We start from the raw sequence: 24,560 nt of genomic DNA, 5'->3' as shown, positions 1-24,560 counted from the left end.
AACAATATCATGTGTTACACTCCGTCAGAAACAGTACAGTGTGTGACACTCCCTCAGAAACAATTCCATGTGTGACACTCCCTCAGAAACAATACCATGTGTGACACTCCCTCAGAAACAATATTGTGTCTGACACTCACTCAGAAACAGTACCGTGTGTGACAATCGATCAGAAACAGTATCGTGTGTGACACACCCTCAGAAACAATACCGTGTGTGATAACCCCCCATAAACAGCACCGTGTATGACACTCCCTCAGAAACAATATCATGTGTTACACTCGCTCAGGAACAGCACCATGCGTGACATTCCCTCAGAAACAGTATCATATGTTACGCTCCCTCAGCAACAATATCGTGTGTAACACTCCCTCAGAAACAGTATCATGTATGACACAGCCTCAGAAACAGTACCATGTGTGACACTCCCTCAGAAACAGTACCGTGTGTGACACTCCCTCAGAAACAGTATCGTATGTGACACTCCCTCAGAAACAATACCGTGTGTGAACCTCCGTAGAAACAATACCCTGTGTGACACTCCCTCAGAAACAGCACCATGTGTGACATTCCCTCAGAAACAATACCGTGTGTGACACTCGCTTAGAAACAGTATCCTGTGTGATACTCCCTCAGAAACAGTATAATGTGTGCCACTCCCTCAGAAACAATACCGTGTGTGACACACCCTCAGAAACAGTATCATATGTTACACTCCCTCAGGAACAATATCGTTTGTGACACTCCCTCAGAAACAACACCATGTGTGACACACCCTCAGAAACAGTATCATGCGTGACGCTCCGTCAGAAACATTACCGTGTGTGACACTCCCTCAGAAACAATACCATGTGTGAGACTCCCTCAGAAACAGTATCGTGTGTGACACTCCCTCAGAAACAATACCATGTCTGACACTCCCTCAGAAACAGCACCATGTGTGACTCTCCCTCAGAAACAGTATCGTGTGTGACACTCCCTCAGAAACAATACCGTGTCTGACACTCCCTCAGAAACAGCACCGTGTGACTCTCCCTCAGAAACAGTATCGTGTGTGACACTCCCTCAGAAACAATACCGTGTCTGACACTCCCTCAGAAACAGTATCGTATGTGACACTCATTCAGAAACTGTACGTGTGTGATGCTCTCTCAGAAACTGTATCGTGTATGACACTCCCTCAGAAACAGCACCATGTGTGAAACTCACTCAGAAACTATACGTGTGGGACGCTCACTCAGAAACTGTATCATGTCTGACACTCAGAAACAGTACCGTGTGTGACTTGTATTCAAAGAATATACACTCATGGTTGGTGCCTTTTGAAACCTATAGCACAACCGATTGCACGAAATAAACCAGAACTGTACCTCTACCTTTTACAGCACCTGTTTCTATTTACTTTTCAATTAGCCTTTTAGATATATCGATCATCTTTCTGCACTTTTATAATTGTATCCACTAAATTTGTTGCAGTAATTTCACAACTTGCATTCTGTATTTTTGGATCTTATTTTTGTAAAATGTTATTTACTGGCTTGGAATGAACAGCATTGCTGAGCTGTTAATGAACACATTTTGTGCTGATTGTAATTTTGAAATGGTTAGGTTATGACTGTTCTAATTCTTTATGGAAGTCAATGAGTCTGAAGATGAGAAGCTGTCACTCACATTTTAAGTGAGAGATAAATCAAAGCTTAAATTTTTGACTTCTTCACGTTCACAAGTAATTGATAACATGTATTTCCAATGCAAAAATGCAGCGGTAGTTTTGGATCCAGCATAGATAATGAATTGTGATGACTGAATTGATTGCAATAGCCAATCTGTCATTGTTTATTAATTAAATGTAAAACTCTCTGAATAGGTTATTGACCAAACGCGGCTCATAATGTTATGCTGTATATTTTGCTCTACAACATTAGAGTTGCACATCGAGTCTTTTTTTGATTTTAAATTGCCATCTGTATTTTTTACATTAAATTAATGTCATTTGTTTGACTTCTGCTTTCACTGAGTTTTGATACAAACAATTGGAGATGGGTAATAAATGGCAGCCTTGCCACTGATGCCCATATTCCATGAAGGGATTTAAAAAACAGGGAATAATCAACCAACTCAAAGTAGAATGACCTGATCAGCAGATCTACATTGCAGAATAAAGATTAACCTTGTTGTAGAGAAATACAGAGTATTGTAAACTACTGAATGCTTCAAACCGTAAGAATTATTTTCAGCACTTTCATTCATAGGTCATCATAGAAATGTAGAAATGCAGCAAAAATAGGAGCAGGAATGGGCCATTGGGCACTTTAAGCCAGCTCTGCCAGCCAATAGGATTGTGGCTGATGATCCAGCTCAGTCCCTTCTTCCCTGTGACCTCTGGAACAAAGAGACGTGCACTGAAACTTCGGGACATCGTGACACATGCATTGGATCACATCAATAAAGCTTTCGTTCTTCTTTCTTTTTTGCTTCTTTTTATTTTTGCTCTTTATTTTCTTATTTCTTCACTTTCTTTTCTTTAAAATCTGGAGAGTGACGGCTGAAAGAGGAGGACCCATCGACAGCAACACCAGAACAAGCTAGACATGGCTGTACCTCAGCCTGGGATCTCCTGGCGAGTGAAGAGCAGGTTGTGTTCCCTCCAGGCCAGCTGCATTCTTTATCTTTTCTTCATCTTCCTGATGCCAAAAGGAAGCCAGAGAGGTGTCAGAGGGAACTCCTGGCTCATAGGCCCAGAGTGTGGACCTCTTGGCAGCAGGTCATCGACTGTTTTGGTGTCGGTGCCCAGAGCAGGGGATTCCTGACTGTGGTGGGCCCGGAGTGGGGACTCCTGGCAATAATAGGCCCGGAGCGTGGGCTCCTGACTATGGTGGGCCCGGAGCGGGGATTCCTGACTATGGTGGGCCTGGAGCAGGGATTCTTGACTATGGTGGGCCTGGAGCAAGGATTTCTGACTTTGGTGGGCCTGGAGCAAGGATTTCTGACTATGGTGGGCCTGGAGCGGGGATTCCTGACTATAGTGGGCCCGAGGCGGGCATTCCTGACTATGGTGGGCCCGAGGCGGGCATTCCTGACTATGTTGGGCCCGGAGCAGGGATTCCAGACTATGGTGGGCCCGGAGCGGGGCCTCCTGACTATGTTGGGCACAGAGTGAGGATTCCTGGCTATGTTGGGCCCGAGTGGGGATTCCTGGCTATGGTGGGCCTGGACTGGGGACTCCTGACTATGGTGGGCCCAGAGTGGGGTCTTCCGGCTATGTTGGGCCCAGAGGTGGGGATTCCTGACTATGGTGGGCCTGAAGTGTGGATTCCTGATTATGTTCGGTGCAGAGCAGGGATTCCTGACTATGGTGGACCCGGAGCGGGGATTCCTGACTATGGTGGGCTTGGAGTGGGGATTCCTGACTATGGTGGGACTGGAGCGGGGGCTCCTGACTATGGTGGGCCTGGAGCAGGGGCTCCTGACTATGGTGGGCCCGGAGTTGGTGCTCCTGACTATGGTGGGCCCGGAGTGGGGACTCCTAACAATGGTGGGCCCGGAGTGGGGATTCCCGACTATGGTAGGCCTGGAGTGGGGAATCCTGAATATGGTGGGCCTGGAACGGGAATTCCAGACTATGGTGGGCCCGGAGCGGGAATTCCTAACTATGGTGGGCTTGGCGTGGGGACTCATGACTATGGAGGGCCCGGAGCGGGGATTTTGGACTATCGTGGGCTTGGAGTGGAGGCTCCTGACTAAGGTGGGTCCAGAGCGGGGATTCCAGACTACGGTGGGCTTGGAGTGGGGACTCCTGAATATGGTGGGCCCGGAGCGGGGATTCCTAACTATGGTGGGCCCGGAGCGAGGATTCCTGACTATGGTGGGCCCAGAGTGGGGATTCCTGACTATAGTGGGCCCGGAGTGGGGACTCCTGATTATGGTGGGCCCGGAGCAGGGACCCCTGGCTATGTTGGATCCAGAGCAGGGATTCTTGACAATGGTGGGCCCAGAGCGGGGATTCCTGATTATTGCGGGCACGGAGTGGGGATTCCTGACTATGGTGGGCTCGAAATGGGGACTCCTGATTATCGTGGGCCCGGAGCAGGGACCCCTGGCTATGTTGGGCCCGGAGCAGAAATTCCTGACTATGGTGGGCCCGGAGCGGAGATTCCTGACTATGGTGGGCCTGGAGTGGGGATTCCTAACTATGTTGGGCCCGGAGCAGGGAACCTCTGACTATGGTGGGCTTGGAGGGGGGATTCCTGATTATCGTGGGCCCAGAGCGGGGACTCCTGGCTATGTTGGGCCTGGAGTGGGGATTCCTGACTATGGTGAGCCCGGAGCAGGGATTCCTGACAATGGTGGGCCCGGAGCGGGGGCTCCTGACTATGGTGGGCTTAGAGCAGAGATTCTTGACTATGTTGGGCCCGGAGTGGGAATTCCTGACTATTTGGGAGCGGAGCGGGGATTCCTGACTATGGTGGGCCCAGAGCGGGAATTCCTGACTATGGTGGGCCCGGAGTGGGAATTCCTGACCGTTGGGAGCAGAGCGGGGATTCCTGACTCTGGTGGGCCCGGAGTAGGGATTCGTTACTAGGGTGGGCCCGGAGTGAGGACTCCTGACTATAGTGGTCCCGGGGGGGGGGACTCCTGATTATGGTGGGCCCGGAGCGGGGGCTCCTGACTATGGTGGACTTAGAGCGGAGATTCTTGACTATGTTTGGCCCGAAGTGGGGATTCCTGACTATGTTGGGAGCGGAGCAGGGATTCCGGACTATCGTGGGCCAGGAGCGGGAATTCCTAACTATGGTGGGCTTGGTGTGGGGACTCCTAGCAATGGTGGGCCCAGAACGGGGACCCCTGACTATGGTGGGCCCAGAGTGGGGATTCCCGACTATGGTGGGCCCGGAGTGGGAATTCCTGACTATGGTGGGCCTGGAGTGGGAATTCCTGACTATGGTGGGCCCAGAGTGGGGACTCCTGGTTATGGTGGACCCGGAGCGGGAACTCCTGACTATCTTGGGCCCGGAGCGGGGACTCCTGACTATCTTGGGCCCGGGAGAAAGGGCAGTTAATTCAATCCAGTGTTCCAATGCTGGCCTGTGTTCCTGGTGTCATGATAGTGCTAGGATCCAATACTTGACTGGGCCCCTTGAGCATGTGCCCAATAAACATCCTATTCCTGTTCAATATGTCAAGGGAAATTAAATAGTGCCTGTAGTAAGGAGAGATCAGAGGAAACCTGAACTGTCCCTGAAAGGAAAATCTACATGGGGGTCTGAATTGTGGGAAGGTTAATTTTTCTGACAAGCCTCTGTAGCTTGGAATAGGTTGGTTGGAAAACTTCACTTTCATTAACAGTTAGTCAAAGTTACAGCAACAGAGCAGGAGAATCTCCAAAAAAATCTCAACCTTCATCATGTTCACCTTAAAATAGATTAGGCAGGATGCAGAACATGGAGGAGGCTATAAGTTTGTCAGCTATTAGAATCTCCAAAAGAGGAACTTCAACTTTGCGGAGCTCGATGGAAACAATTCTCGCTTGTCTGGTTTAACAAACAGCGAGTTGGATGGAGGTCAATGAAGCTCCCGGTTTGGGATTAAATTCATTCATGTGTTAACATTGAAGTGGCAAAGATCCTTCCCTCAAAAATGCCCTCACAGAAACTGACACCTCAGGCTGAGACCTGGTGTTTCTGAGTCCCACTGTGTTTATTTTTTGCTGGAAGTTCACCTGGTCTTGTGTGGGAAAGTGTGACAAAATGTATTTTTATTCTCAGACACTGCTTATTGATTACATCTCTAATCTTTAACTTTTCATCAGGTCTAGAATGAACAACCCATTGGATGTAACAAAGCTACTCTCTCTTGGTATTTCTGGACTTTAGAAAAACACACTTTGTACCTTTCAAATCATTTGACACTCTCATGTGTATCTTAGCCACTGATTCTGCCTGAAGTGCTTCCATTCAGGCTTGGCCTTGACATGAGGAAATCCTCATTGGAAAGTCCAGACTGAGCATGCCCAATGGCCAATAAAGTCCACTGAAGGGTCCATGTATCACAATTCAGTTGTGGATTTCCACTTCTTTAAAGAGCTTTATTGGTACTAAAATGTGAATATTGTTGAAAAGAGAGACATGTTGACAAAATTTCTTTTTCACTCACCAGCGCAAATGCAAGATTATACTGCAGAAGTAGGTTGATGATTGGATGGCAAATCTGTGACTCTTAGCCTGAGGTATTGCCCTAATTAATATCACAGTAGATGGAACTAACAGGCAGATCCCAGACTGAAATCTGCCTTGTTATCTCATATATTGTTCATATACAACAAGGTGGTTTTTCATGAAAACATACACATACAATGCTGGAGTTTTGGTTTTAGCAATAAAGGAGAAGCTTATTTTGCAAAAGGATTGCAGATGAATTAGAATAAGCCAAGCTATTTAAATATAACACAATTTGAAAAATTTTGAAACACAGTAAAATATGATTTCATCTATCACAACGCCATCACTTTTCTGTACTCAAACACGAAGGAGAATCTCTATTCTAACACATCTATAGGCATAACCTACCTGTTCCTTTCAATTCCCTGTCTTGAAAATTAGATTGTGTCTCCCCTGATTATTCACACAACTCAGGTTAGACTTTCTCAGCTTCAAATAATTCATTCAGATCACAACCAATCACTTGTAGAGATCTTAATTAAAACCCTTACACTGAGTTCTCATATTTCCTAACTTTTCTGAACTAACTAATTTCTCTCAGAGAAACTGGTTCACACATTCCATTTCATTCAGAACTTCTGTAAACTGAAACCAAAAACTTTCCAAGTTATAGATTTTGCCCCAAGCAAAAAACAAAATCCATCTTCTAAATTGAAAGCAAGCTAAAGTTTTCTAATGTTCTCTTTGTCCAATTGTAAAGTTCTCACAATGCAAGCAAATTGACGTAATCATTCCAAGAGCCCATCTCTTGCAATCATACTGGCTTTAAAAAGTGTGGGATCTGCAGACATGCTGACAAGTTACTCATTAAACTCCCTCATACACGCAGATCAAAGCCTGCATGCCACTTGTTTAAAGTCAAAACCTCAATGTTAACTGATGTTATTTGTAACTTTCACACATTACATCACACCCCAGAGAAAGCAATGAAGAACACTAAAGATATGAATGGGTGTTTTACCAGCGGTGGTGGGATAAAGCCTTTAAGTGGGCATTTCTTGTCCATTTAAGACACTCAGTTGGTGATGGGAGAAGAATGCTGCTAATGAAGCCTCTTGTCTCAAATTTATTTAGGTGGGAGGAGAAAGGTAACAGCTTCCCAACCACCACCCGGCCATCCTTTTACAAACCCAAAACCCCTAAACTTGGTTATTCTCATTATCAACTCACTTGAAAATTTTCCATATTATAATGTTCAATACCATTTAAACCAATAGCATCATTTATTGCCATATCATTCTCTACTTTGTGTATGCACATGAGGAAATCTATAACATTCAATCATACATATGCTACTTTTAGAAACTTTGCATCAAATGTAATAAATGACATAATTACTCGGAAGTGATCAGCCTTACAAAATTGGCAATTTCAGAAATCAGTTTGTAATTAACTGCAGATGATGTGTTCAGTGAAATGGTTGAGTGGGTATTATTTTGAATATTCATCGAAGTTTTATGCAAGCTCATATGGACTTCCAGAACTTTTATTAACTGAATATTTTATAATGTGTGATCAGTTATTTTCAATTCATAACTGACCCAATACCTAATATTGTAATTTCTCTCAAGCAGTTCCTTGGGAAAACAGAATGCTTATGGGGATCACTGCATCGGGTAAAGCTCAGGTGCATGCCTTTGCTTCCTATATTTACATCCAGCCACATTCCCCTGCTGTATCTTGTTCAGATCTTCACTAATCTTGACTAGTCCGTCTCTCACTCAATTTGGGACCAATCTGCATTGACACACATGGTCCTGTCTGGATGCAGTTGTTCTGAAGGAAATGTTCTCCCTACTCGTCATCATTTCACATCACAGTCTTAGCTCTGTTTCAGTCCCCAGATAAAGAAAACCTCAGAGACAGAGGCCTGTTTGGCATTCGAGCCATGACAAATGAGTTGGATGCGTTCACTGAATATCTGAGTCCATAGATCTGTTGGTCACATTCCCTATGAGATCACATAGCAACAGGACAAAATTCTGTTTCAGAGTTCCCATGATAATCCCAAAGAGTTGATTAAGTTCAGTAGTAATTTTATGGGGTCAGTTAGCTCAGTTGGCTGGATTGCAAGGCAGTATGATGCCAACAGCAAGGGTTCAATTCCCATCCTAGCTGAGGTTATCATTGAAGGTCCTGCCTGCTCAACCTCGCCCCTCACCTGAGGTGTGGTGAGACTCAGATTAACCTCAGCACCAGGTTGTTTCTCTTTAATGAGAGAGTAGCCCTGTGTTCCTCTGGGACTATGAAGCTTTTATTTGAAGAGAGCCAGAGCATGTTCACACTGGTGTTCATTACCCCACTCCGTTTAGAGGGAAGGCTGGGGTATGTTACCATTGCTGCACTAGTAACCCAGAATCTCAGGCTCATCTACTAAAACGCATGGTGTTTGAGAGATGTGCCATTCTATGTTATTCCATATAACCTGTTGATACTATTCTATATAACCATCTCATGTTGTCATATATAACCATTACATGTTATTCAGGATAACCACTCCATGTTATCCTATATAGCCTGCCAATGTTATCAGATACAGCTATCCCATGTTCCCCTACATAGCTATTCTTTATTATTCTATATAACCAATGCATGTTCTTCCATCAAACTATTTCATGATGTCACAGAGTCATAGGGACATACAGCACAGGACAAACCCTCCAGTACAACTCATCCATGCTGACCAGATTCCTAAATAAATCTCATCCCATTTGCCAGCACTCGGCCCATATCCCTCCAAACCCTTCCTATCCACATACCCATCCAGATGCCTTTTAAATGTTGTAATTGTACCAGCCTCCACCACTTCTTCCGGCAGCTCATTCCATACACGTACCACCCTCTGTGTGAAAAAGTTGCCACTTAGGTCCTATTTAAATCTTACCCCCTCTTACCCTAAACCTATGCCATCTAGTTGTGGACTCCCCCACATGGGGAAAAGGCCTTGTTTATTTATCCTATCCATAAGGTCACCACTGAGTTTCCAACGCTTGAGGGAAAACAGCCTATTCAGCTTCTCCCTGTAGCTCAAATCCTCCAATTTTGGCAACATCCTTGTAACTCATTTCTGAATCTTTTCAAGTTACAAAATATTTTTGCTATAGCAGGGAGACCAGAATTGCATACAATATTCCAACAGTGGCCTAACCAATGTCCTGTACAGCCGCAAAGTGACCTCCCAACTCCTGTACTGAATGTTCTGACCAGTAAAGGAAAGCATACCCAAACACCTTCTTCACTATCCTATTTACTGTGACTCCACTTTCAGGGAACTTTGAACCTGCACTCCAAGGTCTCTTTGTTCAGCAACACTCCGCGGGACCTTAGCATTAAGTGTATAAGTCCTGCCCTGATTTGCTTTTCCAAAATGTAGCACCTCGCATTTATCTAAATTAAACTCTATCTGCCACTTCTCAGCCCATTGACTCACCTGATTAAGATCCTGTTGTACTCTAAGGTAACCTTCTTCGTTGTCCACTACACCTCCAATTTTGGTGTCATCTGCAAACTTATTAACTATACCTCCCATTAGATTCTCTACAGTATGGTAACAGGCCATTTGGCCAAACAGTTCCTCACCGACCCTCTAAAGTGTAACCCACTCAGATCCTTTCACCTACCCTATGTTTACCCCTGATTAAAGCACCTAAGGCAATTTAGCATGACCACTTCACCTAACCTGCACATCTTTGGATTGTGGGAGAAACCAGTGCACCTGGAAGAAACCAAAGCATACATGGGGAGAATGTGTGAACTCCACACAGTCACCCGAGGTGGGGATCGAAACCAGGTCCCTGGCACTGTGAGGCAGCAGTGCTCACCACTGAGCCACTGTCCATATGTTCACATCCAAATCATTTTTATATAAATGACAAAAAAGCAGTGGACTCAGCACCGATCCTTGTGACATTCCACTGGTCACAGGCCTCCAGTCTGAAAATCAACCCTCCAGCACCACCCTCTGTCTTCTACCTTTGAGCCAGTTCTGTATCCAAATGGCTAGTTCTCCCTGTATTCCATGTGGTCTAACCTAGCTAACCAGTCTCCCATGGGGAACCTTATTGGACACCTTACTGAGGTCCATATAGATCACATCTACTGCTCTGCCTTCAACAATCTTGTTTGTTACTTCTTCAAAAAGCTCAATCAAGTTTGATCAGTAATGTCTCGATTTTTTTCTTGATTGATGCTGTTTCGAGTTGAAGGTACATGTTTGTATTTGACAAAGGATGACATTCAGGAATGAGAGCATTCTCCAAGTGAATCTCTAGGATGGACTAAATGTCCTCAACAATTGCTAATTGACTGTCAGCGCAGGAATCATTCATGGAAATGAGTCTCTGCATTTGATGAAATCTGACTTGTAAGTTTTGTAAGCACCGTACGTGTGAGCACGGTACATTGTGCTGATTGATTCGACAGAGTAGGCAACCAAACCTTCCTGACTATCTATCTTGACAGGGAATGGTCGATTCTGGAGTGGCAGGGAGATGTTCTGAACCATTTAGCTGTTTCTAGGGGGTTTTTTTTTGCCTGGTTTTATATAAACAAAGAATGTCGCTCAGTGTCTGAAGTCGTCAACAGATCAACAAACACGATCATTTTGCCAAGTGATCATATATTATGGGACAGAAGGTGACACAGGTTGAATCACAAGATGATTTTTTCAGACTTGATCTAGGACACTCAATGGGGTGACTTATGTTAATTATGTTAAATCAAAGACTTTTATTTATAGAGCACCTTTTGCAAACAATGTATGTCCCAAACTGCTTTATAATCCATGAAAGACTTCTGAAGCATAATGTCTGATGATCAGAGCCACAGTAGGTGGCTCTTTAAATTCAGTAGGCTCCCACAGGTAGCAATCAGATAATTACCTCACTGTCTACATTGATTGTCAAACATTGGCCAAGATGACCGGGATAATATTTTGATATTTCTTCTTCGACATAGTATGATGGGATCTTATTTGTCCAGCTGACAGGGCAGACAGTGGGTTGGTTTAACAAAGACAGGCTAATCTTCTGGGAACCTGGGCAACAGTGCAACACTCGCACAGCAGTCCACTGGAGTTTCAGCTGAGCTTTCATTGTCCAAATTCTAGAGTAGGGCTCAAGGTTAGAAACATGTGATTTGAATGAGAGAATACCATCAACTGAGCCACAGCAGAGAATGGGAAAAGCTGACACTGGGTGCAAACAGTAATAAACACTTCCATTTTTCTCTTCATTATCTTAAAATTACATCAAAATGAACCACAACAAATACCTTCAGGATGTTAGTCATGTTCAATGCATTCACATGCACTCAAACATAACTATTAAAACTTTTGCAGACATTCTGTCAGAGTTACTTTCTTCTGCCCTTTCAAACACTTTCATCCACTAGTTGAGGACCTGGAACCTATTTGCAAGGAGTGACAATAGTCCAAGGGTATCTGCAGAGAACAGATAATTGTCTCCTGCATAAAGCTTCAATGTGGTGATAATAGCAACTATTACCCACAGAAAATGACCAGGTGGCAGTTTCCATTTCTTTTTGTTGCTGCAAAAAGGAAAACATAAAAATACACAATAATGGTTCGGAAGCTCAAAATGAGACAGCAAGGAAAAGTCTCAACAATAGGAATTGTGGTGTTCAAAAATCTTGTAATTTCCTATGTGATCCACAATTCCTGCCCATTACTCGACAGCAAAGACATCGCCATGTCTCTTTGACAGCCAGATAATACCACAAGTTCCAAAGCTGACTCTCAATGAGCACCAACATGCTGAGTGGCAAACTGCAGCTTAGAAATTTGTCTGCATTGTACAACTGCTTTCTATTTTGAAGTATACAACCACTCAGGGTGTATCTATGTTTTAATAATACCTCTGCTGTGTTATTCAGCAATGGCCTGGGAATTGCAGACTGCAATATTACCATAGAAACATTTAATGCATTCATAACAAATAGCTCCTTCCATCCTACAGACAACGAGATCAATCCCTAGATATCAGGTGGAAGTTTGTATGAAACGTCTTGCAGGAAGAATACAATACGAACATATTATGTATTCACATCACAACATAGCTACAGTCATTTATAGCGTAATGTTTCTAATAATTAATGCTTGCTTCCTTTAGTATTTGACTATAAGTTCACTTTGATTCAGTTTCAGTAAGAAATTAGTTTGACAATCTGCTGTTGATTTTGGTTGTGACATTTAACCCAGCCCAAGCCCCAAGTAACATCAGTGAGATGCCAGCAGAAAGTGAGGATTGCAGATGCTAGAGAGTCAGAGTCGAAAAGTGTGGTGCTGGAAAAGCACACCAGGTCAGGCAGCATCCGAGGAGCAGGAGAGAGGCCAGATTGATTTTAGATTTTTGGCCTTATTTCAATGGAGTGTGTGAGCTCGCAGTACTAACCCTGCTATGTGTAGACTGCCCGCTAGTTAGGATAGTGTGATAATCAGCAGAACCATGCACCCACTGAAAAGGAGTTTTGGAACTCATAAAGGTGTGGTCTACTTTTCAAAGATTGTCACTGGACAGCTCCAACTCATAGACAAAAACAAATAGAGAACTATGAACGCTGCAAATCAGAAACTCATAGTAGAAATTGCTGGAAACACTCAATAGGTCTGGCATTATCTGTGCAGAGAAAAAGAGAGTCAAAGTTTCATGTTCAGTGGCCCTTCTTTAGAACAGAAGAAAGATCACTGGGCCTCGCCATCCCTCGTCCATTTGCCAATTCCCTTTAATCTGTGTCCTCTGATTACTCTCCCTTCTAGCTCTGAAGACAGTTTCCCAATTTTTTTCCTTGATCAGGTCCATACAGATTTTGAATGTTTCTGTGAAATCTCGTCTCATATTTTACTTCTGTAAAGAGAGCTGTCCAGATTCTCCAGATAATTTAAGTTGTTTATTCCTGTGCACAGTGATGTAACCGTGCTCCATAGCTGCCTCATGTCTTTATGGTTCAGTTTATTGCTTTGGAGATGCCCCTTTGTCATTTATATTAGAGATCTGGAAATGATGGAGGCTGTTTCACTGCCTGAAGATTTAGGCAAGAATATGATTCGTCGATGGTCAGAATTCAAAGTATATCCAATAGACCTCCATAGAGAAAGTTAGGATGTGGCTCTTGTGTGTTATCAACACTGTTAGAGACCAAATGGGTCAAGAGGCCTGTTTCTCTGCAGTACATTCCATGTAATTTGATGACTATGTGATACAATAATCTGACCCTTGCTTCATGATGACAGTGAACCTGCCTTCTACATTAAGAAATTCCAAGCAAGAACAAGTTCCATACAAAAATTAAAACAAAGAATCTCTTCTGGAACATGTGAAATGCCATGTACACACCAGGTGTGAGATTCAGAAATTCCAAAATGATTTATGGAACTCATTTTGAAAGAAATGCCAGGCCTTCACCTTTAACTGTTCAGTGTCCTGTACAATAGTAAATCAATGATTTATCATTTCATTTCCTTTTTTATTTTGTGTGACTGTTCTCCTTGTCTTATGTTATTTTCTTTTATTATTAATCAAAATTTGCTCCAAAAAACTTTGTGTTTCTTATTCACAGATTTTTTTTCAAATAATTTATTGTTACTTAGTTATCTTCAATATTTTGTCCAATTGTCTTTCTGAGAGGATAAATGTTCTCTGTGTGCTATCCTCGTTTGCTATTTTACTGGTTTGGTCAAATTCTAATCAGTGATTATTTGATAGAGACAGAACCATCATTTGTTTTTTCATCTTGGTAAAACAATAAATAGAGCATTGACAACAACGTCTCAGTGCATTAAAGAGTAATGAACAAAGTGAATATTCAGGTGACAATATGGCATCAGTCATCCTGAGTCCTGTATTTTCTCTAGCTGCCACCTCAGGCTACCTTTACTTCATGGTAAATGGCAGGAATTGATGTGAGGTCATCCACCTGGACCTGTGCTGTGTTTACAGCCTTTTTGTTGATCATTGGCAAAGATACACCGCTGTGGAGTCTTTATTAATCACACACACACACTTAGCTTAGACCATAGAACATAGAACATTACAGCTCAGTACAGGTCCTTCGGCCCTTGATGTTGCGCCGCCCTCTCATACTAATCTGAAGCCCATCCCACCTACACTATTCCATGTACGTCCATTGGATATTGTATGAGAGTAAAACTACATGACTAATCACTAAGGACTCTCAGGAGCAGGTCGTGAGTTGCATAGCACCACCAAGAGCAGTGGCCACTGTTGGAACTTCAGGCAATCCCCTGTAATCTGTGCTGGAGCCTCTTTACAAGTTGGATGGGGTGTTTTTCTGGGGTCAGGCTGGCAGGCCCAGGTGAGATGCGTTAGCAGCTAGGATTGGGGCGCAGGGGGAGCATCTAGGGATGCAGACACACACACACACACACACACACACACAGACACACACATGCAAATCGTACACAAAAACACACACAGATACACAAAACACACACAGACACACAAATCACACTCTCTCTGTCTCTGTCTCTCTCCTCCATTTCCACCCCCCCCCTCCCCCCCACCCCCACCCCCGCCCCAGCAATATGTCATTTTCAAGCATTTATTGCTTCCTTGCGGGTAATGATCAGAGATGCTGTCAGTTCTGGGAATGAGCCCAATGTATGTGGCTTCGCACTGTCACCTCTACTGTCCCAGCTCCCTGGCTAACAGCATTAAAAACTACCAGCGACATCAAAGACATATGAAGTGAAAACCTTGAGGTATCCAGTCATTTCTGTAGGCTAGATATTTCTCAATAATGCTCCCACTATTGTAACAGAAATCTTACAATCTGGACAGCATTTCCAGATGCCTTATTCTCTCCTGTGCATGGTTTCTCGGCTTCCATGAATAAGATAATTTAATATCCCATACTCATGCACAGTTAAAATTTATTGGGCTGTGAGAGTATTAAATCACCTATAATGACAGCTTTGTGACAGAATAGATGAAACTGTGCAGCAGTTTATGGGTGGCACGGTGGCACAGTGGTTAGCACTGCTACCTCACAGCGCTAGAGACCCGGGTTCAATTCCCGTCTCAGGCAACTGTCTGTGTGGAGTTTGCACATTCTCCCCGTGTCTGCGTGGGTTTCCTCCAGGTGCTCCGGTTTCCTCCCACAGTCCAAAAATGTGCAGGTCAGGTGAATTGGCCTTGCTAAGTTGCTCGTAGTGTTAGGTGAAGGGGTAAATGTAGGGGAATGGGTCTGAGTGGGTTGCGCTTTGGTGTGGAGTTGTTGGGCTGAAGGGCCTGTTTCCACACTGTAAGTAATCTAATCTAATTCTGATAAAGGATTGTACTGGGTGTTATTTCAGTGTGGTGAAGATGCCTTTAGCAACCCTTTGAAAGTCAAAGACCTGTAAGACCCAAGGCAAGGGGCATCTCTGGAATTGACGCATGTGCCTCTGGATAACCCCGGGTAAACCTTCGGTTTTGCACAAAGCTGGTTATGAAACCACCCACCGATTTTGACCCATGAGCTAGTTGAATAACTAATAGGCACGTACAAACATCACAAGCAATTTAATTATGGGTAGAAAAGAATTATAGCAGCAAAACTCATTAGACATGTACATAACCACTGCACAGTGCAATTCAATTAATTCATATTTTACCATTTGTTGTTGTCTGGCATTCTCCTGTGTAAAAAAGAACCTGTCATGGATAAAGATTTTAAATTTGAATAATCTCTTTCTTCCTGAATTCTTCTCTTTGCAGTTTTGAGATGGGCTTTGCAATGCTTTATGACATTCAAGTTTCTCAATAAAGCTATAAATTATTTAAAACATTCAGAACAGGAATAAAGAATACAATTTAAATGAATAAAAGTATCAGTCCCTCAGTGAATTTATACTTTTCACTCAGTGCTGATTGTTCACATTCCCTTTTTTTGTCTCAGGTTTTTGTTACATTCAAAAAAATCAGATTGTAACTTGTTTTCAATCTTGCTTGTATGTTGTATTTTTTGTATATTCTTTTAAGCTATTAGGATGTGGATGTCACTGACATGACCAACATGTGTTGCCTGTTTCTAATTGCTCATGACAAGGAGATGGCGAAGCATTATTTTGAATTTCTGTTTGATTAAGGTACTCTCACAGTGTCAGGAAGCAAGTTCAAGCATTTTGACCCAATGATGGTGAAGGAACAGCTGATGTAGCTTCAGGTCAGGATGGTGTGCAACTTGGATGGAACTTGCATACACTTATTTTCCCATGCATCTGCTGCTCCTGCCCTTATAAATGGTAGAGTTTGCGGATTTGAGTAGTGCTGTTGAAGAACCTGGATGAGTCTCTGCACAGCATTTTTTAAATGGTACACAATGGTACCATTGAGCCTTGGTGGTATAAATTCTGTGTTATGATTGAGCCCTCCACTATCACCTGATGAAGGAGCGTTGCTCCGAAAGCTAGTGTACTTCCAATTTAAACCTGTTGGACTACAACCTGGTGTTGTGTGATTTTTAACTTTACTTACTTACAGTGTGGAAACAGGCCCTTCGGCCCAACAAGTCCACACTGACCTGCTGAAGCGCAATCCACCCAGACCCATTCCCCTACATTTACCCCTTCACCTAACACTACGGGCAATTTAGCAAGGCCAATTTACCTGACCTGCACATTTTTGGACTTATGGGAGGAAACCGGATCACCCGGAGGAAACCTACGCAGACACGGGGAGAACATGCAAACTCCAAACAGTCAGTCGCCTGAGGCGGGAATTGAACCCGGGTCTCTGGTGCTGTGAGGCAGCAGTGCTAACCACTGTGCCACCGTGCCGCCCAACTGAATGGAAATACTTCTCCCTAATTCCCATTCAGTCAATTTTTGTCAAGGCTCCTTGATGCCACGTTCATCCAAATGCTGCCTTGATGACAAAGCAACCTCTTTCACCTCCTCATGTCGAACTTATCATTTTGTGCATGTTTGGTCTTGGGCTGTACTGAAGGCAGAAGGTGAGTGGTCCTGGATGAACCTACACTGGGCATCAATGACTAAGTGATTGCTGTGTAGGTTGTACCTGATTGCACTGTCAATGGTGCTTCGCGTCATTTACTGTTGAGTGGATAATAATTGGCCCAAGAAGATTTGTCTTGCACTTCGATGGACAGTGCATACCTGGGCAGATGTCCATGCTTTCTATTCATATGTTTTGTTTGTTTTCATTGGCCAAAAGCTAGTTGTAAAGACAGATGACCATTGAGCAAACTTAAACTAACCTCACTAACTGAACCTGGCTCTTTCTGGATTCAGACTCGTACTTCTGTCATGGTAGAAATCTTCTTATCTCTTTCAACCAAGGCTGTCTTTTTAATTTAGTTTAAATGGCAATCTCAGAACTAGAGGACTTGAAAACAATGTTAACAAGCCTAAAGCAGAACTGGAGATTAGAAACTTATTTGCTTTCTCTTGCTCTGCAGAGAAGGGTGGTTTCCAGAAAAATACTGATTTCTCTGCTGATTAAACCCTTAAATGAAAGAGCAGAATGAGTAACTGATTTAGAGGAAAGCTGAGGATAAGTACAGATATAGATAATCACTTAATTGATGAATGCGATCTGTGGAATACAATCTTATTGATTGTTTGAATGGATTTTCAGTTGATTACTTTCTCAGGTTGGGGAAAGATGTTGTCCTGATTTAGTAAGTGTTTTTTTTTTCTATTTGTTATTTATCCCTGTCAAGGAATTGGTTACCTGAAGCAGTGTTCTTGAATTTTCAGCCTGTCCTAGGAATTGATTGTTTTCTAATTTTATAAGCTGCAGAATTTGGTGTGATATTATAATGTTATTGTGACTGGCTATACACATATCAATTCATGTGGATTGCCAATCTTAAAGGAGAACAAAATATGCCCAAACTAAATCACAGTTGGAAGAAATAGAATGAACTGGGAGAGCAACCAATTAGCATCTTCGTCAAACTGACTGGGAAGAAACATCAAAGCTACTATTTTGTGAATATTTGTGAATCAGAATGAGACAGAAGCCATTTCCCAAAATGGACGTTTATCTTGTCTGAAAGAGGAGTCACCATCGTGATTGGCAGACAGATGCAACCTTTAATCATTGCTGATAGGCTTTTGAAAACCGAAAGAAACAAATTAACAGAAGCACAAATGCTTCTTCAGTGGGTATCAATTTTGTTTGTCTTCCCATCTATATGTATCTTAAAATTAGCATTGGACAGAAGGATTATCATTTGCTCCTGTTGACAACCAATACTTCATGCCTGCATTGAGGCAATTGGAAGGCTAATGTACATCAGTACTTGCTTCAACAAACACTTCAAACAACAAAGTGATGAGCTTTCCCTATTGATTATGTTGTTTGTTGCTTGTCTTTCCATGTACAAGGAGTAAGGTTGCATCATCATGTTTGTTTAGATCGTTAGAGCATCCAAGCACCACGCGAAAGTTAATACATGAGGATATCTGGAATTGGGAGTCAGCTGGTAATAATTATTAATATGGCTTCAAGTTGGAGACAGCAGCTGCTGGCTGGAGGCCCAATTTTAAAATTCACCTGTTCTCGTTTCTTCTCCCAGTTTTGGCACCTCTCCATTACCCTGGGTTACAATCAATCTTCATTAAAATTTTATCGTATCTGATTGTCTCTCTATTGTGAACTGACTTTTATAATATGTAATTAGGTAAAATTTTTATCTCACAACAGCTGTGTACCAGCATCATTCTCAATCATTTCCGAATTAACAATAGTGAAACTTTCTTGTGACTCTTCAGAAATTAAAAAGAGCCATATCAGACTCGAAATGTTAACTCTGTTTCTCTGTCAGATGCGATCAGACCTGCTGCGTTTCTCCAGCACTTCCTTCTTTTTTATTTCAAATTTCCAACATCTGCAGGACTTTGTTTTTATTTTAGTGAATGATTTTTCTTGATATAATTTGTTCTGGAATTTGGATTTTATACTGGTGGCATATGGGTTTTATTTTATTTTGTAAAGGAGTTTAAGCATTAACAATGGTTTTAAAACAATATATTGCCAAAAAGAAACAGATGACTGAAGGCCTCTGGACTGTTAATGGAGATTTGTTTAAATTATGGAGTTTTATGTTAGTAGAAAGAAACATAGAAAGAAATGCTTGCATTTTTGGTTTAGAATACTCAAGAATTTATGTTAATTTAGAAAAACTCAGAGACTGGAATGTTTTTTGAGCAGTTGGAAGAAGATGTGCTTGAGATTTGCTGTAAGAAGAGCTTCTCCAAGAAAAACGAGATGGTTCAGAGCAGTTTAAGAATAAATTACAGCAGTATAACAGTTTCGGTTTGTGAAAATTGCATGAAAATTACCTGTGGTATGCTTTGAGTATTGGCGGGACTGTCAACACACCCCTAACTCCAGATTTCAACTGCTAGTCACCCACTTATCCCATTTATCATATTTACACTAATTCTGAAGTGAATTTTCACAAACAGCCACACATTCAAATCCTGCTCTTCACATCATGGACTGGCATTGACTTAAAGAACATGCGGAATCCCTTCCTACAGAACAGCAGCATTATGAGGGACAATCATTTTTCCAGTGAATATGCTCAGTTTGCACATTGTCAACTGAATTTGTTATGTTTTTTGATTCATTTACGGGATGTGGGGCTGACATTTGGAAGGTACCATTTAAGGATCATTGGTGAATTTCTTGTTGTTATTACTGAGTGTCAGTGGTGAGGGATGGTGCTTGTGGATGTGATGCCAATCAAACGGCTTGCTTTGTCCTGGATGGTGTCAAGCTTCTTGAGAGTTGGAGCTGCACTGTTTTTTAATGTCCCTAAATTTTATTCGTGACTTAGTTGTCAACAAGCCATATTGTTCTATTTCTATGGTTAATCTATCTATTAATTGAATCATCAAAGTCTGGGATGAATGATGTTACTGAAAGTGGATATTATTGAGATTCAGCAAGAAAAATGCTTTTAGACTGGAAACAATTGGCTCAGAAAATGCCCAGAGTCCATCAGCAACTGATGCCATTCACTAGCATATCCTGGAGGTATTATCATAATGCTTACAAACACAGACTGATAAAAAGTATAATAATAGAATAAAAGTCACATGTTATGTGTGCCATTAATTATCAGACTGCATTCTGGGAACCAATTCCTTCGTAACTACAAAGGTGAAAAACCCAATAAACTTCAAGCAAATTACACGGTTGTGCTGAATGTGAGAGACAGACATTTTGAATAGCTATCTATGATCAAATCAGCAGCTCCAGAATGGAATCATCAAGAAGCAAGATGACTTGTGTGTTGCCTGTTATTTATTATCTTCCCTGACATTAAGACTGAATTAAATCAGAATGTGTTTGTACAAGATGGCAAAAGTAATGCAGGCAAAGTCTCATTTAGTTCATCCAAACCGATATCAGATCCTCTTCATGATGTCTAACCAGCTTGGTCCAAATTACCTCCATGGGCCTTTTTGAAACAGGCCATTGCAACTATTAATTTCTCTTCTTTGTGCAAAATCTATTTTCTGACCATTAGTTATAACCTATACCTCTCATTCAGGTATCTTCGCTCAGAGTGCTAGGGATTTACCTTCGCTCTGATGTTAATCCCCCAAGATTTCCATTGGGTCCTTTTCCTTCTTTCAAAGGCTAATGAGTTTGAGATTTCCTGTCTTTCCTCATAAATTCATTTTTCAATGCTGGGAGAAAGCTTTGCGGCTCATCTATCTCAGCAGGACACAAACTGAAAGGTGTCTCTGCATCTTCCACTCTATACTTGGTTTAACATCACTCTGTCTCAGAGAGAAAGTCAGAGTGTAGCCTTGGAATGTTGGTGAGATCACGAGTCATCTGCTGCACTTGATGGCTGGATGAATCACTTCAGTGAAGGCCCAGTTTATTGCAATGAGCTCACATAGAGTTAACCTTTGCTCGGTGTGATTTGAAGCTTTTAAAAATATCCTGTGGTTATGTGATAGTAAATTCCTGCCCACCATTGGTGTCCTCTTTTATATTTATTGTCAACTGGAGTTTCTTATTGGCCGTGATTGATTTCAATGAATATTTTGACAGTAACCTTGAATCAGAGCACGACACACCTTGCTGACCTTTGGTCATGAGCTACCACTCCCTACTGTATATTCTGCATATACTCAAACCAACAAGCACATTTGGCACCCAATTAGCACTAGCATGCTTAACCTGTTTGGGAGGAAGGAGTGCTCCTTTAGTGACTTTTTCTTTGCATGTGATGTCCAAGGTGTGTCATAGACATCAGAGATTAAATTATTGAGCCTTGTCCCTTGATTGGTGTTGGTTACCCAGGCCAGACAGTGATAAGCTGAGGATAAAGGTTTGTAGATAAACAACTTGGTCATGTGGTCAATTTGTTGCTTTTCCGTTCCCGTTCTTACATTGACCAAAGTGGTAGACTCCTTTCCCAATGTCCATGTTGAGCTCTTCATCAAGTGTTAGTTGATGCCAATGCTAATGCCGGTCTGCTGATTGCTTCCAGTAGAGATCTGTTGAGTCTGATCACAGACGGAGACAACAACCTACCTTGTGACTATCATTAATGGTGAGGGAGAATATGGCAATATTGGGACAGGTAATTCATGAGCCTTTGAAGTGACTGGTCTCTGTGGGTGACTTGCAGCATCATCAGTGAACAGTGACAGCACTTTGTCTTGGCTTTCAGTCTTGATAGATTGTGGAGGTTCCCATCTGGTCAACTGTGGAACTGCTTGACTGACCTGGGCACATAATTAAACATTCTGTTCCCTTTGTTTGTCACAGTGTTTAGCACGTCCTGTACCCAAATCATTGCTCTGTTACAGAATTAATTAAAATTCCACTTAAGATGGAATTAAAGTCAACTTTAATATAATTTTACTATTAGAACTGTTGATATAAAAATGTTCAGGTTGGCATAGTTGTAAAAGATTAGATATCAAAAGGTAGCTTTCAGCAGAGTTAGGCAAAAGATGAAATATTAATCAAATTACACTTTTGCATTGTGAGTATATATTTTAATTACATTGTGAATTATTAACATTTTTCATTAGATTTAAATATGTTCATAAGATTAAAGGAAATGTGATTTTACCCCTTGTAATTCCATCTGGAGTTAACTGCTGTAAATTCATGTTCAAAATGTTGTAATAGGAACCACTGAGAAGGCCAATTGGTCAAATGCTTTCACTTTGTAATAAAATTAACAAATTCAAGCTAGATGTGATTCTGATGTGTTTTAAGAATCATGTATTTATTGTATTTCATCAACAGTTCATTTATAATGGAAACCTATTTCATATTAGGGAAGGTGTGTGATACTTCCCAGCCCAGGGCAAGTGTCTAATGGAAAACTCTCAATTTCACTGCAGGCTTCTGTAGGGAGATGTTGTTGCACAAAATGAGTTTATTCCATGAACACTTGAAATATTGATTTTCTTTCCGATATCTTGCAGGAATCATCAGAACAGCCTTACCGAATATGGACAGAGAAGCAAGAGAACAATATTCGGTCGTCATTCAAGCCAAAGATATGGCTGGGCAGATCGGAGGGCTGTCGGGCTCTACAACTATTAATATAACTCTAACTGATGCCAATGACAATCCCCCCAAGTTCCCACAAAGTATGTACCGGGTTCTAATCAGCATGTTACTTACCATAAAATGACAGTCTACCTCAGTGGTTTGTGTCACATAGACATTGTAGTCTGCATGGACTCTGATTACCTGCTGTGTATAACCTTGTTTGGTAAATCCATTATCATTTGGGTCTCCTTATTGCAAGAGCTTATTTACAGGAGAAAATCTAATCTCTGTCAAAAGCTGTGTAAAAACCTCTGGTTTCTTACTGGCGTGAAATATTCCACTGACACTGGAATATTTGACGACATCACTGTTACGAGTTTATTCCAGAGACTGAGGCTGAAGGAATTCATCCTCCGTTGTTTGAATATGAGGTGGGGAGGGTTGAGACCTTACATTTGGATGAGTGATGAGAAACCTTAAAATGCTGTTCTCTGCAACAATATTCAGAATTGCAGCGATGACAAAAGGAGATACATAAACAGCCAATAACGAGCCAGTAAATTAGTTTGTCACACAGGAGGGAAAATTTCCTGACACTAATTTGTTTTTTTTTAAATTGCTTTGTGTGCAAGGGCAGGTTGGTGGCTGTCAGAAACAGTACCCAGGGTGGTGCCCACATTTACTACCCACCATCTCCTTGACAGTTATCTTTCACCAGGGACCATGAAGTTTGGCTTCTGATCTACACTAGTCCTATTCACTTTTGATTGTAGATTTAAACAATCAACCATCGCTTTGAACACTTCCTATCACACAACTGTTGACAGGATCCACTGGGTTTCTGCAAACCTCATTGGAACTAAACTCACCAACATCATGCTCTCACTGTTCCTTGTTAATCTTTCTTTACTCTTTGTGCTCGCTTCTCTTTACTGGTTCCATTTTCTCACAGATTGCTTCTGTTGGGCAATGTTTCCATGTTAGGACTCTCTTTTGAAATAATTCTTCTCCTTGGACAGGAAATTAATGTTTCACTTTACACCTGGTATGGCATCAGCGATTTCTTGCCTGTTCCCTGACTGTCATCCCATTCCCATCAGACCAGGGGCTCTGTTGATGTAGTTATCAGAATCTCTTTGTCTGATTGAGCCAAGGAGTTCCATCTAACCTACATGCTCCATTATGCAAGCAGCCTGTTTTGGTGTCTAAATACAGTATATCATAACCCCTATTCAGAAAATGCATTGACCATAATGTTTTGGACACAATGAGGCTTCACTCAAGTGTCGCAGGAAGAAACTTTTCAACCTTTCAGTGTTTTGACAAAATGTAATCTGTCAAAGTCAAAAGGCAGTTTTAGTGTCAGGCAACAAACATTCAACACTAAAACAAAAACTTCAAATGCCACAAACACATAATAGAAACGGAGAATGGTGGAAGCCGATTGAGGGTCGGGCATTGCCTGTGAAGTGAGCGAGAGAGAGAGAGAGAGAGAGAAACATGGTTAGCGGGCAGAAATTTCCTGGGTCCTGAATCACATGGGCACCTCAAAAAACTTCGGAAGATTTGTGAGAAATTGAGAGAGAGGTTTTGGGACTTCGGGAGCAACAAGTCACATTTCCAATGAAGTTCCTGATGTTGAGATGAGATTCTCAAGAGAGACCAGTGAAAGTATCGCTCATTATTACTCTCATTACTACCTAAACTTGCCTTATGAATATGCAGATTTCTATTCTCCCACCAGACTGCCAGAAACTAGATTCCTGAAAGTCTAAGCAGATACCTGGAGGCTCGAGGTCTCTGCTTGCTCTCCTGGATC

The 24,560-nt window shown here is 42.1% G+C and overlaps 1 protein-coding gene across 11 annotated transcripts in view; it reads left to right on the top strand.

The window, feature by feature from the left end:
- The window catches only part of LOC140464825 (cadherin-18), a 742,457-nt gene that overhangs the window by 648,221 nt on the left and 69,676 nt on the right, over positions 1-24,560 (top strand). For all 11 annotated transcript variants that reach the window (XM_072560305.1, XM_072560296.1, XM_072560294.1 and 8 more), the window contains one exon: positions 22,672-22,839. In XM_072560305.1, the coding sequence (XP_072416406.1) occupies positions 22,672-22,839 (168 nt within the window). The remainder of the gene's footprint in view (positions 1-22,671; positions 22,840-24,560) is intronic.

Source organism: Chiloscyllium punctatum, chromosome 41, assembly GCF_047496795.1.
Source record: "Chiloscyllium punctatum isolate Juve2018m chromosome 41, sChiPun1.3, whole genome shotgun sequence".
Classification (NCBI taxonomy): domain Eukaryota; kingdom Metazoa; phylum Chordata; class Chondrichthyes; order Orectolobiformes; family Hemiscylliidae; genus Chiloscyllium; species Chiloscyllium punctatum.
The sequence above is the reverse complement of the archived record's forward strand: the minus strand, read 5'-3'. Positions and strand labels throughout refer to the sequence as shown.